The 16825-nt window shown below is 41.6% G+C and overlaps 3 protein-coding genes across 4 annotated transcripts; all 3 read right to left on the bottom strand.

Annotated features, from left to right (window-relative positions):
• Positions 1 to 206: 206 nt before the first annotated feature.
• Positions 207 to 3780, bottom strand: LOC131468130 (serine/arginine-rich splicing factor 6-like). 2 transcript variants are annotated; one of them, XM_058642052.1, is made up of 6 exons: positions 3585 to 3780; positions 3076 to 3239; positions 1398 to 1519; positions 1100 to 1302; positions 927 to 992; positions 207 to 815 (listed from the first exon to the last, which is right to left on the bottom strand). In XM_058642052.1, exons 1-6 carry the CDS (start codon positions 3689 to 3691, stop codon positions 392 to 394), a joined length of 1086 nt encoding a protein of 361 aa, XP_058498035.1. In that variant the 5' UTR covers positions 3692 to 3780; the 3' UTR covers positions 207 to 391. The 2 variants fall into 2 exon arrangements, with proteins under 2 accessions (XP_058498035.1, XP_058498036.1); XM_058642053.1 differs by having other exon boundaries at positions 3103 to 3239.
• Positions 3781 to 4814: 1034 nt separating this feature from the next.
• Positions 4815 to 13073, bottom strand: eif2s2 (eukaryotic translation initiation factor 2, subunit 2 beta). The gene is made up of 9 exons (XM_058643910.1): positions 12936 to 13073; positions 11167 to 11350; positions 10887 to 10987; positions 7962 to 8091; positions 7775 to 7875; positions 7084 to 7232; positions 6531 to 6587; positions 6312 to 6397; positions 4815 to 6170 (listed from the first exon to the last, which is right to left on the bottom strand). The coding sequence occupies exons 1-9, from the start codon at positions 12948 to 12950 to the stop codon at positions 5995 to 5997; spliced, it is 999 nt and encodes a 332-aa protein (XP_058499893.1). The 5' UTR covers positions 12951 to 13073; the 3' UTR covers positions 4815 to 5994.
• Positions 13074 to 13293: 220 nt separating this feature from the next.
• Positions 13294 to 16615, bottom strand: LOC131468211 (charged multivesicular body protein 4b-like; the record flags this gene model as incomplete). Its single annotated transcript, XM_058642214.1, has 4 exons — positions 13294 to 14651; positions 14739 to 14865; positions 15902 to 16016; positions 16359 to 16615. Coding segments are annotated over 4 exons (564 nt in total), but the record flags the coding sequence as incomplete, so codon positions are not given.
• Between the last annotated feature and the right edge of the window lie 210 nt (positions 16616 to 16825).

The raw sequence follows: 16825 nt of genomic DNA, 5'->3' as shown, positions 1-16825 counted from the left end.
ACGCCAAAGATTGAGGATTCATTATAAAGCAATTACAAACTGCAGATCAAAGGGGAAATGGCTACAACGCTGTGGCTGGACATTACTTTTCTCCTACAACCATGAAGTTGTGTGAAACCAAGGGTTTGATTGGTGCCGTCATTAGCTGAAGAGCATCAATCTAACAAACAGAACCAGATCCGAGTTGGGGAAAAAAGTATGTTTCACAAAGATATTACATGCTGTTGAGTGTGGTGTATTATCTATTAAAACTGCATCTAAAATCTAAAAGACAAGTGCACAATTGAAGGAGAGAAGTAGACAAGTCAGGAAGCATAAGCCAGTATGATGACACTAATCGTTATGTACAGCATAGGGATCAACACTCAACAATGAGAAACATTTCCTTTCACTAATCCTGAGACGCTGATCTGGACCGCGAGGGGGATCTTGAGCGGGACTTTGAGCGGGAGACTGAGTGTTTCTCCCTCGAATTAGATCGGCGGTCAACTTCCCGAGGGGATGGGGACCGGGAGGCAGACTTAGCAGACTTCCCATTCTCCACTGGGGAAGCCGAACGACTACGGGACTTCTTGTCACGAGACATCTCCTTGGATCGACTGCGAGAATCCCGCTCCGACTTTACCTTAGAAGGGCTCTTTGAGCGGGACTTGGATTTCCGATCACCCGAATGGGAACGGGACTTTCGGGAGAATGAACGAGATTTGGATTTGCGGGATCGAGAACGTGACTGTCTTCCTCCAGACTTGGAGCGTGATTTCCTTCCAGATCTGGAGCGGGAAAGATTACGTCTCTTGTTGCCATGGGAACGAGACCTGAAAGGGATAGAAGAAAATTATTTTTGGTAGTTTAAATTTACTATTCGAAAAAAAATAAACTCCAATAAGCATTTTTTTCTCTGTTTTCTGGATCAGACTCATCCTCACCTGGACCGGGAGCGACTCCTGGAGCTTCTGCGGCTCTGACTACGAGAGCGACGGCGACTGCGAGATCTGAGGATGACAACATAAGTCAATAGAAGCACAGACATTATTGGCCAAAGGATCAGTGTTGTAACAACCGAGTTAACCAAGCTTGTTTACTTCTGTGCTATTCTTACCTGGAGCGACTGCCAGAGTATGACCTTCGTTTGCGAGACTTCTCCTGCACCAGACGAATCTTCCTCCCATTGATGTCTGTACCATCCAGTTTGTCCAAAGCCCTCTTCATGTCAGATTGACTCCGGAACTCGATCACCCCCTCATTGGTGCGCTCCTTGTGGGCATCCGCATAGGTCACTTCCCCTGCCTGGCGCATAAAGTCCTGGTGGGCACAAACATTTTTGTGAAGGGAAGACTGTAATCTACACACAGCCTTTAGTGTTAGTTGCCCTAAAAAAATTGCGATCAAATGTTTACCTTAAGGTCCTGCCAACTGCAGCGGCTAGACAAGTTCTCCACAATGAGGCGGTACTCTGTACGTACAGGGGGACCATACTTGTCCCTGCCAGTGCGACTCCTGCTGCTGAAACCACCACTACCTTAAAAACAGCAGCAGAGAAAAAAAGTTAGTAATTACTTAACTCACTGAGACACCAAGAACTACTGCAACACATTGCAGTGACTTGCAAGATAAAAGTCCAAGGGGTGAAATTTTAAACTTAATTAAAAAGATTCTCTCCCTGATCCCATTTTCAAACACAAGGCTTTAGGTAAGTTATGAACAAGCCACCACGTGGGCTCTTAAAAGTCTGTATTGTTCGGCATTTCGAAGTTGTTCTCTGCTGAAAAGAACACCACTGCATCCGTTTCCAGCAATACAAAGCCCGTCTCACTTTGATACATCACACTGAGATGCTTTAGCAGCGCAAACAAAATGGACAGTGATGTTCTTTCGAGACCTCTGCACCCTGGAACACAAACAGAAAAAGGGCATCCACACAGGTTGCAAAGACACTGTTAATCAAATTGAGGAAAAAAAACGGTGTAGAGAAAACATACACCAGTCTTTTGTTATTTGTCTTTGGTTCAATGCCAGTCTAAAACGTATTTTTCCCCCTGTCTTTTCGCTTACATTTTTTGATTGCAAGTTCTTTTCTAGAGCCGATCCACTTGTGTTTGGTGTCAACATAGAAACCAATGACAATCCTCACCATCACCCCTGGTCTATTGGCAAAAGGCTGATGTCATCATGGCTTCCGGTTAGGTCAGCCAAGGATCAAGGGGGGCAAAGGTCACACACACATTGTAAGGTGAAAGCCAAGGCCAAACGGGACAGGCAGTCATCTTAGCCAGTCATCTTTAGCCTCAATGGACTCTCAGCCTCAGCCCGCAACTGGACTCTTTCAAATTGAAACATCAAGGACTTTTGTTAATGTGGAATATAAAATGTATACCAAGGTCAGAAATACACATTTCACAATCATAGGATAGTCTAACCCCAATGATAAAAAGTTTTTTGGTCATTGTGTGATCATGTTCCTCCATTCATTCAGTGCAACAACATAAATCGTCATGGCTCACTGAAATAACTATAGGATAGCAACAATATTTAAAGGAAATTGATAAACCATGGTAATAAAGGCTTGCTTATGTTACTTTAGCTACTGCCGCCTCTACATTTCTAGTATGTAAGGGCTCTGGCATGCAGTCCACTCCAATAATGAACCAAACATGTGGCTCATCAGGAGGAGAAAAATACCTGGAGGTCAGCAAACCCTGATAGTCACATGTGAAAACTGTTCCAACAAGTTGGGGGAAAAACTTTTAAATTTTAACTAGATCAGACCTAATTCATGAGAACTTCTCCTTGCTGTCACGCTACTTAAACAGGTAACAGGTACAGCTTAGCAGCATTCAATCACTACACATGTTAATAAGGATTGTAAACATGCCATCTGAGCCATACAAATGAGGGGGGGCAGACTACTGAATCAGTTGGCCTCCGATCCAATCAGTGTGCAAATAAAGTCAGTTGAAGTGTGTGCGTGTAAACTTGGGTGTAAAGCCAGTGTGAATAAACAGCTATGTGCAGTCCACATCGACACCTCATCCCAGGGAGGGGGAGAGAGGGTATCTTGTAATAGACTGCACTTACTGCGCCCACCACCCCAGTAACCCCCACCGTGGTTGCCATCTCGGTCTCGTCGCGGCCCGCGGGCATGTTCGACGATCACCCGCTCCCCGCACAGCTCCTTCCCGTTCAGCTCGTAAACGGCATCGTCGGCGTCCCGGTTATCCTCGAACTCCACGAATCCATATCTGGAGGGGAAATGTAAAATTAAGCATGAATGAAGTAGTCGAGGCACTTATTATTCTATGGTTAGCACGGCCTACTAGCTTCTCGCTTTAGCAAACACAAAGACGCCATGTTGGCCATGCGACATTTGACTCACAAGTAAAACCAATGTTTAGAAAACAAATGCATCCATCTTATAATGTATTTTAACTGTATACAGTCACTATGTGACCTTTACAAAGTGACATGAATAAAAAGATGCAATTGCTCGGTGACGTAAAACTGTTCCATGACTACAGCACTGGCGTCGTTAACACGAGTGGCTAACAAGCGTGCTACCAAATGTTAGCAAGCTGACAAAAACTCACCCGTTCTTTATATCGATTTCCATAAGTTTACCATATCCGCTGAAAAAGCGTTGAATGTCCTTTTCGCGGACATGGTAGCTCAAACGTCCAATATACACCCGAGGCATGTTACTTCCACGTGAGCTGCAGAAGTTCTAGACTGTTCCTCAACACAGGTCGATATCGGTTTCACCAGCCGCACGGAGTGAAGAAAACCGTTGGCTCCTACGCCGTGACACCGTCAGCGATCGTGCCAGGTCAGCCAATCAGCGAAGAATTAGAGGTGACACGTTTCCGGTGAGGACTACAAAGTAAAAGCAGCAGTTTTTATCCGTTTTTTTTTTACTTTATTCTTAAAGGGCTGTTTCACCCATTTTTTCCATTTGGTCAAATAAATTATGAACTTAAAAACATTACGATGCTGCTGTGTTTGTTTGTTTAATTCGACCAAATATGACCAGTTTCATTTCTATCCAGTAAATATTTTACTTATAAAACTTGACAGAAACCCAGTAGGGCTTTTATTTTTCTTTGAAGGAAGTGACTTTGGCTTCGACTTTTTGTTTTATTTTCAATCCCAACTTCTTCTGTTGTGGGAAAGATACACGCATATTTTAGATCCACTGTCTGATGATCAAACAACACATCTATCTCTGGTAATTAGTTAAAAAACCTTTAATTTGACGATACACTGAAACGTTCTTGTCTTAAAACTCGCGCTGTCGAAACATTTTCGAACTGTTCTATCAAAGGCATCAACGACATTATTACCCAACATTCATTTCCAGTAATTTTCTGGGAAAATGCACGTTCTAGTTCATTTGGACTGATACATTAATCTGTCAGTAAGTGGAGCAGACATAGTCCTACATACGAGGATGTTGTATTTTAAAATAGTTAATATGCTTATTGATTTACAATTTTCACGTTTTCTGAAATCAGAAATTCAACACATTTTAGATTTTGACTATTGATCGCCAATGAAGTCCTTCTCGAAATAATTAAACAAGACTTTGCGGTTATGGGTTACAATTGTACAAATTTATGACTATATGGCGTTATTTTACATTAATTACTCCTCTGTAGACAAAGCTCATCTTTCAAGGGTCATCAGGGAGTAGCTGCACCTAGGACAAACTTAAAACTCAGGAGAGATATAAACCCACCACCAGGCAATTAAATATATAAAAGAAATTGACTCAAGACATCATGCTTCAATGACCAGAGATGAGTAATGGAGAGAGAGAGAGAGAGAGAGAGTGTATATTTTATTTTTGTAAAAACCAGGTTTTAAAATTATTCCAGCCAGTCATATTCACTTTTTCTAACATCAAGAGAACCAATATCACGTATCCAATGTTACTGGATGAAACACTTCACCTACTGGCTAACTTGTGTTGTGACTTTTTAAATCACAGTGGAAAATTGTGATTTTTGTTTGTTTTTGGAGAACGTCATCTTAAGAAACCTGCTCTTCCCAACAAAATTATTTTGCACAACATTCTAATCAAATATGTGATTGAGCAAATCATTGATCGAAACTTTTGAAGTCAAAGAATTTATAAACACAACTGGTTGTCAATGCCTCAAAAGTCCTCACAAAAAATTTTGTTTCTCTCTCACACACTCTTATAAGTCTATAAGTCCTCTCAGAATTATCAACCCCTGCAAGTTTGAGTTTGTGGTCATGTTTTTTTGTTTTGCTTTTTGTGTCTACCATAAAATAATCACAAGGTCAGTGAAAAGAGTTTGTCACTGACCAGTCCACAGTGAGAAATCTATCTGGATGTTCTCTAGCCTGGTGACTTTGATTTTTTTAGGTTTGATAACCTCTGATAAAAATTCTGGAGCGACACTGTGATTCAAGGCCAGACCAGGAACAGAAACAACCCCAGCTGAAGCAATGCAGAGCTCAAATATAAAGGAGTGACAATGAGCAACATTATAATAACCAGCAAGTAAGCCGTGTTACTGCAGTTTAACTGGCTGTTACACTGAAGAATGCATTCCTTATCTGAAGAAATACTCCCGTCTGGTGTATGTGAGAAGTGGGAGAAGAAAAAATGAGTAAGGATTCAAGGCATGTTAAATCACTTTTCTTATGGAAATCAAGAATCACAGCAAAAGGAAGGGGGGAAAAAAGACCTAAAAGGAGAGAGGGTTCATCAGCCATACAACAAATGAAATCCAACAGTGTATGTAGTACACATCATCTGCCCATGGTGCCTGAACCCAATCTGTCGGCTTTGAATACTCTCACTCCCTGCCTGCTCAGGCCCTGACACAACTAACAACAGCTTAACCCTCCTGCAGTTCGTTTCAGAGAGTCCTTTTAGCAAATCAAGGGGGCGTCCGACCCCAGCTTCAGCCTTTCGGAGGAAAGGAAAGGCTGAGAGTGGAGGGGGAGCCCAGTTTTGGGGTTGTTATTTTTTTAGTTGGCCTTGGCACGAAGCTGCGCCCTCTTGCCCGTCACAGCCTGGAAGCCGGTCTTGATGCTGGCTACTGAGCAGCGGGAGTGGCAAGTCTCACACTGCAAGAAATAAAGACGAGTGTCTTTCTGCAGGATGGTGTCTGGAGAGCGGCAGGTGTGACACGTCACATATTCCTCTGTGGGTGAGAATACAAAAATCTTTTGAAAGCATGAACATGGGTTGGAAGTATGCATCAGCTACATTCTTGAAATCAAATTGCAAAGAAATATAAAACATTAGATTGTTAATAGCAAATGGTTGCAAAATGACCACTTACTGATATATCTTCTCAACACGTTTTCAATTTGTTTCTGTTGAAATCTGCCTTTTATCACAAGCTGGTTGTTTCCGTCTATCGAACCACTGTTAAAAGAAAAAAGGCGATGAAGTGAGATCACAAATCAAACTGTCAGCTCAGTGTGAAAACAGGTTTTTTTTCCTGACAATGTTCACAACTTCACAGAGCAAATACAAGTTTGAGTAAATATAAACATACCTTGTACCCAGCTCTGCCAACAGGAAAGCGAGAAGATGTTTGGGTTGACGATGTAAACTGTGATGAAGTATATGAAAAGTCAGTTTATAGATAGAATGATCATACTTTACAAAAAGAGAACAGAGTTTAATACAAGGTTCGGATCAGGTGACTTTTTTTTTTTTTTTAAAAGGTCCAGTGTGTAACATTTGGATAAAATGATTTCAGAAATTGAAGATAAAATAATTGTACTTAAAATAAGTGTACCCTCACCTGATTGTATGAGTTGTTTTTCATTACCCCAGATTTTATATTTTTATCAACTCAACAGATGCCACCATGTTTTTTTTTTGGACAAACTTGACATTTTGAGTTGTGATGCCAAATGAATGCAACTTAGGTTCTCCAACATACTTGGAAGGGATGGGTGAGAGATATTCAGCTCGGACATGCAAATCAGACAATTAAATGTTGCAAAATAAAAAAGAAAAATTCTAATTCAACAAGGATAAATGTGAACTGAGACCGATGATAAGAGTTTGAGAGGCCAGTGTGTGATTCGGGAGAGGCTCACAGTTTGCAGATGTCTGTGAAGTTGACAAAGGAGGTTTTCTTGGTTCCCACTCGAACAACCTGAGGCGGCTTCATCACAAACTTCCTCTTCTCTCCGGCTACCATGTCTGGGTTCTTCTCCCTCATGATGTTGAAGACTCTGTTCAGGAGCTGACACAGAAGATATTGCAAGAATCACACAAACTGCAGCAGACAATCATTTTGAAGTGCTGAAATAATGTCTAACTTTCAACTCGGGGTGTCAATAATTAATTGTAATTAGGAAATCAACAGACAGAATTTAACAACAACAACGTATTAATTAATCAACGGAAAACATTTGTTTTGATTTCAGTCACTTCTCTGGGACTCACACATGGTGAAGTTACAACTTGTATCAGTAGAGGGCAAAAATCTACCCAAAACAGCAGAGGTAAGCAGAAGAGGTAAGCAACTGTGGATCCCTACTTTTTGAACGCATCAAATTAGCAGTGTTTCTCTTCAGCCTATGGTCAGGGTGGAATTTGCTTATTTAGATACTTGCATTTGTTCCATGTCAAGGAACAACATATTATTCTAAATAAAACAGTAAGAGTGAAATGGTCTATCTATCTGTATCACTGCATTTTCAGAGCCCGAACACAAAGCTGTCCTTTGTCATGTCAAGGATGTGTTACCTGCTCATACCTGGTTTGTGTTTAAAGGTGACCTACCTCATCATAAGTGTAGTCTCTTTCTGAGTCAGCCCAAGCTGGTCCTGTAGAGGAGCTGAATGAGATTCCATCGTTGTTCTTCCCATCATCATCTTCCAGTGCTGCAGAAACATCATAGAAAACATCTAACACGTGTCTTTCCCTTTTGTTCTCTGCATCACATAAGAGTCTGTCACATGTTTCTTACCGTCGTCCTTCTCCAATGGCTCACCCTCGTCAAAATCTACTTTCTTTGATTTTTTCTTTTTGGTAGGAAGCACCAAGTCCAGGTTGTCCTCCTCCACTACTTCAGTCGGCTCTCCTTCAATTTTAAGCTCCTGGTTTGGACCAATGAAAAATTCAGCAGTGAGATGATTAGTGTTCTCTATAAAGAGTGGACAATAGGTTTGATTTGATGCAATTAGATTAGGACAGACAGACTCACTGAAATCTCACTACTAACCCACTCATGCACCCGAGACAAACATTAGCTCTTCTTAGCGCAACATTGCAATGTATTAACTTTGCAGAATCAGAGCAAAAGAGAGAGATGTAAAACTATTATTGGAATATGTTTTGTGTTCTGTCAGTGAAGGTTCTCAGTAATCCAGGCCATTGTACCTTCAGGGGTTAGCAGTAGGCAACTGAACTGGTTCTTATATTCTTTCATTCTAACAAAAAAAGCAATCTTCTGTTTGTCTCCTTTTGTAAATGTGTACAACTGCTCTACATGCCTTTAATTGCCTCTCTGGGACAAATTAAGTTATTTGAATTTGCTCGAGTTGCTTAAGATGTTCGTCCAAGAGGCTCCTTTAGATCCGACTACCTGGTGGAAAAATCCGGGTGTTTAGCCTTTGTAGGCTGGATACCTGCCTAGAAAGTTCTTATATTATACAATGCAGGTTGTCCTTTACTTGACCCAGTTTCAGGTTTGTTAGTTTTGCTCTGGGGAAACAACCTCCCCCATGTTTCTCGACTACGGCACAGGAGCTAAAGCACGAAAGCTTAACACCTGTGGTGATTTTCATCAACTCCCGCAAGAATTGTTTGCGAGGAAAATTGGTCTCATGAGAATTCTTTTGTAAGACTTTTCAGACACTACTGGAAAGGAACAGCATAGCAGCATGTACTTTTATAACCAATGAAAAATAAGCATCAGTGCTTTTTGTTACCCCTCTTAAAACATATGGAGAATTAAAGGGGACATATTATACCCTATTTCCCCCATTAAAATAGTTCCCTGGTGTCCTAATGAACATGTCAGTGACATGCTTTGGTCAAAATACCATAAGGATGAAGAATCATAGTAGTTCAATAACCCTGCTAAACCCGCCCCTTTCAGAACGCTCGGTTTTCGTGCAAGGTCCCTTTATATGCAAATGAGACACAGGCAAACACACACCCACTTCTTCCAGGGGGTTTCTGATTTGTCCTCTTTACAGCTCTATTCGTCTCCCCCTCCCTCCACTAGCTCTCTGACAATATCAACATGTCAGCGAGAGTGCCGTCACAGGAAGAGACGTCCTACATAAGGATCGAGCCGAACACTGTCCAACTGTAAATCAGTTAAAAACACTTAGGAACAGAAGATCAGCGGTGACACAGAGAGTGCAGCACCGCTGATCGCCACCGCTGATCGCCAGCGGCGCGCTGAATAAACTGTATGTTGCTGTATCAGACCGGAGACTGTGCTCCGGAGACCTCACCACCGCTGACCAGCTCCGGTGCTCCGGCGAGCTGGCGATCAGCGGTGGCGATCACCGTGTAACGCGCCACCGCTGATCGCCAGCGGCGCGCTGAATAAACTGTATGTTGCTGTATCAGATCGTGTGTTCGTGTGTTCGCACCACTTCACATCAGACTGCAAACAGCGGTCGCCGCATTTAGTCAGGGGACGTATTTCACCGACGTACAAACACACACATTGTTAAGAAAAGATCACATAGAGCTCATAACTGACCATTCTGACACGTCCTAATTAAACATATGTGTTCAGTACGTCCTCCATGACCGGAGCACAGACTCAGTCTGATACAATCACATAAAGCAGCTGTTTATGCAGCTCGCCGCTGACGATCAGCGGTGCTGCACTCTCTGTGCAGCGGTGCTACACTCTCTGTTTCACCGATAGCCTAAACTGCCGCTAGCGATCAGCTGATCGCTACCGCTGATCGCCAGCGGCGCGCTGAATAAACTGTATGTTGCTATATCAGACCGGAGACTGTGCTCCGGAGACCTCACCACCGCTGACCACCTCCGGTGCTCCGGCGAGCTGGCGATCACCGTGTAACGCGCCACCGCTGTATCAGACAGTCTCCGGTCTGATACAGCAACATACAGTTTATTCAGCGCGCCGCTGCCGATCAGCGATCGCCAGCGGCAGTTTAGGCTATCGGTGACACAGAGAGTGTAGCACCGCTGCACAGAGAGTGCAGCACCGCTGATCGTCAGCGGCGAGCTGCATAAACAGCTGCTTTATGTGATTGTATCAGACTGAGTCTGTGCTCCGGTCATGGAGGACGTACTGAACAAATATGTTTAATTAGGACGTGTCAGAATGGTCAGTTATGAGCTCTATGTGATCTTTTCTTAACAATTTGTGTGTTTGTACGTCGGTGAAATACGTCCCCTGACTAAATACGGCAACCGCTGGCCGCAGTCTGATGTGAAGTGGTGCGAACACACGAACACACGATTGCTGACTTTATCCGGCACATTAGCTTCATATATAAAATCCTCTGTAAAACACTGTGCTCCACTGTGCAGCCACCAACAGCACACTTGTCCCGCCACGTTGACATAATACCGCTCTTCCTCCCTCGCCTGCACTCTGGCAGGGACAAGGTGGAGCTAAGGTGGAGCTTGCGAAGTAAACGTACTGGTGGGGCGGTAACATTCGCGGTGAAATGCGCATGCTGACGTCATAAGCGCAGGGAATTCAACATCGAGCGTTTTATCGCCTATACTTACACTAAGCGGAACCACGAAAACATGACTGAGTATTGTTTTTCCACACTTTGGCGACTGGTAGGGCCCCCAGAGTCCCAAATATCAGTATTAAAATGGTTAAAAAGTTGATTTTGCATAATATGTCCCCTTTAAGAAAAATGGCTGAGGTTTGGCAGCAACTGACCTTTAATCCCTCTTCAACATCATTTTCAAATACTTTCTTGGGTTTCTTCTTCTTTTTCTTTTGGTTGAAGAAGTTCAGGTCATTCAGGTCGTCAGATGGCTCTAGAGAAGATAAAAAAAAACTCCATGTTATATGCAGATTGATATGAATAAGCCCCACTGAAATGTCCAAGTAGAATTTTAGGGTTGATACATTCCAGAGTGGCAGTTTCTGACCCAGACCAATAGCTTTCATGTCTTAAAAAGGTGAGATTTCCCAAAAAAACTTTTTTCATCCAAACCTTTCTTCCTGCCTTCATCTTCATCCAGATCCATCTCCTTTTCGTCTCCAGCCTCTGGTTCCACCTCCTTTGCCTCCACCTCTTTAGCCTCTTCTCCTCCCATTCCCTCTCCTCCTTCCTCATCCAGCATGAAGGGCTTCTTCTTCTTCTTCTTCTTCTTGGTCATGTTGGGATCGAAAATCATCTGTACGAAAGGAAAAACAGACAGTCAACATTTACAACCAAAAATGTTACCTAATGATTGCAAAAATGGTTCCACTTATTCCTCTCTGTAATTCAAGAATCTTACAGACAATTTAACAAATTGCCAAATTCAGTATGGCACTTTCTTAAATGTCAGCCCAGCTGATTCTGTAACTTTCACATTTCAAGTATCCTAAAATTTACTCTTGCATCTTGGACACATGATTAGCAGTATGGCTGTGGTGCATACATTTACCAAGGACGGTTACCTTTTGTGTGCAAAAATTACACTTGTATGTGACAGTTCCCTGAATATCTTTTTGATTTAGAGAATTTAACAGAAACACCATGAAGTGAACGCTAAATTAATATAAGCAATCTGCAGTCAGTCACAGTAACTGTGCCGATATATGCATGTGCTGATAAGGTACTTCTGTTATAATACGGCAGACCATCCCTGTTAATCTCAGTTTACTGAAATTATTTCAGAAAATAGAAATACTGCAGCTGCGCAACATGGACCACAGATGCCACCTTTCCTTATATGCATTGGTCTTCATATGAAGTAACAATTCGTAGTCTTATTGAAATGCAGTGGGTTGCCATGTTACAATACAAATAGACATACATACATAGCTGAATAAGAAACAAGCATCAAGTTAACAGACAGACAAGTTCAAGATGATAGGACAACTGTGACAGACTAACATTTCTGGGGAAAAATTAACTAAATTTAAATCTTATTCTTTATTAAATTATTTCTCTGCATTTGACCCATCCTAGAATTAGGAGCAGTGGGCTGCCACACTGAGTAGCGCCCGGGGAGCAACCTTGCTCAGGGGTACCCTTTCTACTTGGCCACGGTTGCCCAGACTGCACTTTTAGATGTATAATTTGTAGGGGGGATTGTCCAAACAATGGGATGAGTTACAATGTTAAACACCTCAGCGGAAGAGGAATACTAAAAGAGAAATGCAGTGGCGTATACATGATAACATTACTATGTGCTTGCTTTCTTGCTGCTCCTGTAGCAGATATATATATATATGGCAGCCCACACCTGGTGCCACACATGTTACATTATCAGATGCGCCTACTAAAATGCCTGTAGTTGGTTGACCGTCCCTACCTCTGGTTATGTGTAAAAACAATTACCAAGACTAAAAACAGCGATTTTAACATAATTAGCTATACTGCTTTTGGATGAATGGTTACCGTTAGTTAGCACCGCAGCTTAGTCACAGCGAGCTCATGCTAACTAGCTAACCGAGGCGATGCAGTCCCGAGTTCTCCACCGGCTTTGACGTGGTGGGTTAGTGGAACCACACTGAGTCGTGATGATTGACACTGTAAGACAGTTCGCGATAGAGGAGAATATCTTGAGACTTCCTTGCCTTCTGGCCTGTTCGGGCCGCTGGTAGCTCGTTTGCAGCCATGTGAGAGCTGCTGCTCCCCTCCCTGTCCGCAGCAGCGCCGAGGCCCAAAATCACCCTTAACACACATCTGTCCCGAAAATTCACCCAAATTTACCCCTCAGCGCCAGACAAAGACATGGAGGAAACAGCGACCGAATGACGGCGACTCACCTCGTCTCCTGACATGTTTGCGTGATGAAAGGTGGCAAAAATCAGGTTACTTATTGTCCCTCGGTCGAAGCCACACCGCTGCGCCGAGATTCTCTTGCATCAGCGCCGGGGTCGCAGTACGCAGGCGTGACGTTGACGAAACCATGACGTGATTAGTTCGCGACGGCGTGTGTCAAACAAGCAGTGTGTTCAAGAGCAACACGATAAGACCGAAACTGTTGCAAAATATGCCCACTGTGAGTTTACTGCGCGCATTCCTTGATTTCGAGAACTAATTATTAATTAGAAATAATTATACTGCATGGTAAAAATAAATACATGTCCCAGACAATGATAGCACACAATGACAAAGTGAGGATTAATTTACAAATCAAAAACCTTTAATGATTTTGCAAATTATATTATCTCATCTGGATAAATAAACACTGAAATCCTAACATGCGTGTCCATCCTTTTCATGTGCTGTTTTTCATTTTTTTTTAATGTAAAAAACTTACATAATGAAAAACTAAGAATGTAACTCTTGAAACTTAAAAACACGCTGATGTTTCCACCTACCACTCAACCTACATCTGGATGCAGTTAATAAAGTGTGACAGTAGCTTATCATTATTATTATTATCATAATTATTATTATTATTGTTATTATTATTATCATTGTTACTATTTTACATCATACAATTTGAAACAGAAGGACCATTAAAAAGACAGACAGAAGGAGCAGGATGACATTTTTTGTCAAATTTCTTCTTGTAGCTGTGTGTTGTTGTGATGCATATTGTGACTTTCCATTGTTGCATGCTTACACAAACTCAAAAGAAAGACTGCAGAAATATAGTGTATATAAAAAGAGAAACATTTCAGATATTTACACCAAATAACAAGAACCACTGGTGGCAATGCCTTTGAGGAAGAGGGAGTTACTGAAATGCTAACAAAGTTGTGGAGACAAAGCACACAGTCAGAAACTAAAGAGGTTCAGATTCACACAGCTTCAAGCCTCTTCACCAAGCACATGCTTAGCTGTTTTCATGCTCTCCTATTTTCAGAGCAGTTAATAACAAAAAAAAAACAAAGTTATTTTTGTCTAAAAAGAATAAAAGAAAAACATCCAGCAAATATGACATCACAAACACAGGTAAAATCAATTAGGAACACATATTTTAGGATTAAACTTCAACAAAATGTCCCGTGTCATCCAGTGATGTTTACAACGCCACACTGTAATCAAACAAACTGACAAGTCCATGACTTCACCACAGAGTTCATAATAGCACACTTCAACATGAGCTTGGTATGTGCTGAAACAGCCCTGACCAAAACAAGGACCATGAAATGCTAGTTTTGTGTCTAAGGTTAAAACAGTTAGTTATCTTTGCCAAGGTACAGTGTCAGAGCTTTATTTTTAAAGCCTCTGACTGGCTCATTTTCATTGAGCAATGAGGGATTCCCTGATTTAGGAAGTGAAGGGGGCAGAAAAAAAGTGATTTTATAGCATTTTCTTGCTGTTTTCTAGTGTTATATTAATTGGACAGTCAGCTCTTCTCAGTCACACTTAAACACTCGCACAACATCATATCAGTCCTTCATTTATTCTGTTGTTCCTCCATCTTCCCTCTGTGATGCAGGTATGACATGGCGGAGGCTGCCTTTACATGGCTTCCATTGCCCAACGCTGCAGGTCCTCCATGTCGTCCTTGTCCTCTTCTTTCTTGGCTTTGGGGGGGAGAGGCAGAAATGAAACACAATACCTTTAAATATACAATTTAAAGGGGCAACAGACAACTTTCAAACACTTCTTACCAGGTCTGGAAGGTAATGAAGTAGAAGGCACATTGGGGAGGGGTACGTTCTCTGGTCCTCCAATCTCCAGCAGGTTTTTGTCCAGCTGCTCCTGTTCTAGCTCATCCAGCTCTGCCAGCAGCTCATCCTGATGCAAACACAACAATCAACACTCTAGATGCAAAAAAACGACACAAACTTGTCTGTGCAAGAGCGAAAACCTTTAGCTATTGATACTACAGATACAAATTTAACCTGTCCACATATTTCATTTGGTGAAGATTTCACACTGAAGGCTCTGGAGAGTTGCTGGTTTGAATTCAGGACAGCTCAGAGGCTGGGGTAACAATCCCTATTGCTCCAAATTGATTGAGTTAAATTGAACACTCTAAATTGAACCCAAATACAAAAACAAACCAACAACAAAAAGGCAACACACTGACCAATAAACAGTACTGAATATTTCCTTCCTCAATCCATATTTCTTAATGGTTTTACCTCAGAAGCTCTCTTTCAAAATTTGTTTCAGTAACTAACTCATGTTTCAGAGAGCCAGGGTTAATTTCTTAACCTAAGGTTACCTAAATGAAATGGTTTGTACCTTGAATAGAAAGGGCTTGAAAAAAGTGGAAAACACTGAGTACACGACATAACAAAATATGATTAGTCTCATCATTTTAGATATTTTTATGCAGAAATGTTACCTAATATATCTTTCAGGTGCTGTTTTTACTTAATAAAATTTAGTAATGTTGTATGTCAGTACACAAGTTGAGTTAAACTTCTCACTGAGAGTTAAACTAAAATACCTAAAGTCAGTTGACTAAACAAATGGAGAAAAGACCTTATTCATTCTGGCATCATCCCCAGGATGATGCTGGATACAACTGTGTTGTGGCTGAGCTATGAATGAGACCATTCACATTTAAACCAAAAGCACAGTGGTCAGCAAACAGTGTTGAGCCCACAAAAAAAACCATTCACTAGCAAAATCACGACCTCAGCTGGTAACTATAAATATTTGTGGTGAAGCGAGTGAAAAGGTTTTTAGTAGGCTAGCAAGGTTTTGACAGTTAAAATAAATTCAAATACCTGGCCTTAATTTCAAATCACAGACTATGTTTTAAAAAATAACCTCAAAAGAACCCAAAAGAAAATCTCAGGAAAAAAAAAATACCACTGACCTCATCAAACTCCTCCCCAAAGCCGACAGGTTTAGAGATGATGTCGGAGATTTCCTGGGCCATTTCCTGCTGCTCTGTAATGTCTTGCATCAGTTCATCCACTTTATCAATGTCCCTGAATTAACAAGAACAAGGACAGGAATCAAATTGGAACAGGACATACTAGAGTATCTTTTAACCAACCTGCATTTATCTCTGCATGAGGAATCAGCTCCATTTTGAAGTGGAAGCAACTACGCAAATTAAGAAGAATGGCTCCACCAATATTAATTTGTATCTACATACGAGTCAAATCCTCTGTGTTTTGTTATAGGCTTAACATAGTACTCATAATATTCCTATTTTAAAGCAGACCGAATCTTATCTTCTGTTCCTGTTGTTCCATGAAGGTAATTAAGAGGCAAAAGAGGAAAACTACAGTATTTTTTTGTTTCAGTCAAACAGTGGAGAACCTTACAAGTTTTCATGTGCAGATTTGATAGCCTTGGCAGCGAAGCCCATGTTCTTAAGCACTTCAGTGTTGGTATTGGCGTTCTCCAGAGCGTCCCGTTGAAACTCAATGGTTGACAGCGTGCCATCGATTTGAAGGAGCTGCTTCTCATACCTCTTCTTTCTTTTCAAAGCCTGGAGAGCCGCTGGGGACACAAAGACGAGAGGACGACAAGTCAGGAGGAATAGATTGTCACAAAAACAGAGACTAAGAAGTAACAAAATTAATTATGGGGATCGCTGTGTCCTCAAACAGGTAAGGAATAATGCCATCAAAGTGTTATCCAACACCACAGCTTTTACAGAAATTGCACTGATCCATCACTGACACATTAATAAAATGCTTACATGTTTATCAAACATGTAGGTGACAGTTCAATCAGGAATTAAGGCAATTAAATGTCAATTGTAATGAGCACTTGATGCATGAGAAAC

The sequence above is a fragment of the Solea solea genome, chromosome 11, assembly GCF_958295425.1.
Source record: "Solea solea chromosome 11, fSolSol10.1, whole genome shotgun sequence".
Classification (NCBI taxonomy): domain Eukaryota; kingdom Metazoa; phylum Chordata; class Actinopteri; order Pleuronectiformes; family Soleidae; genus Solea; species Solea solea.
This window is presented reverse-complemented; position numbering and strand designations above follow the sequence as displayed.

What these genes read in the sequence shown, in the direction of transcription:
- LOC131468130 (XM_058642052.1), bottom strand. Translation starts at nt 3,691, where the DNA reads ATGCCTCGGGTGTATATTGGACGTTTGAGCTACCATGTCCGCGAAAAG. An exon ending in TACTCTGGCAGTCGCTCCAG is followed by an intron (nt 993 to 1,099) that starts GTAAGAATAGCA and finishes TGTCATCCTCAG; the next exon opens with ATCTCGCAGTCGCCGTCGCT. An exon ending in AGGAGTCGCTCCCGGTCCAG is followed by an intron (nt 816 to 926) that starts GTGAGGATGAGT and finishes TATCCCTTTCAG; the next exon opens with GTCTCGTTCCCATGGCAACA.
- eif2s2 (XM_058643910.1), bottom strand. An exon ending in ATGTTGAAGAGGGATTAAAG is followed by an intron (nt 8,092 to 10,886) that starts GTCAGTTGCTGC and finishes GGTCCAAACCAG; the next exon opens with GAGCTTAAAATTGAAGGAGA. An exon ending in GAGACTACACTTATGATGAG is followed by an intron (nt 7,233 to 7,774) that starts GTAGGTCACCTT and finishes CTTCTGTGTCAG; the next exon opens with CTCCTGAACAGAGTCTTCAA.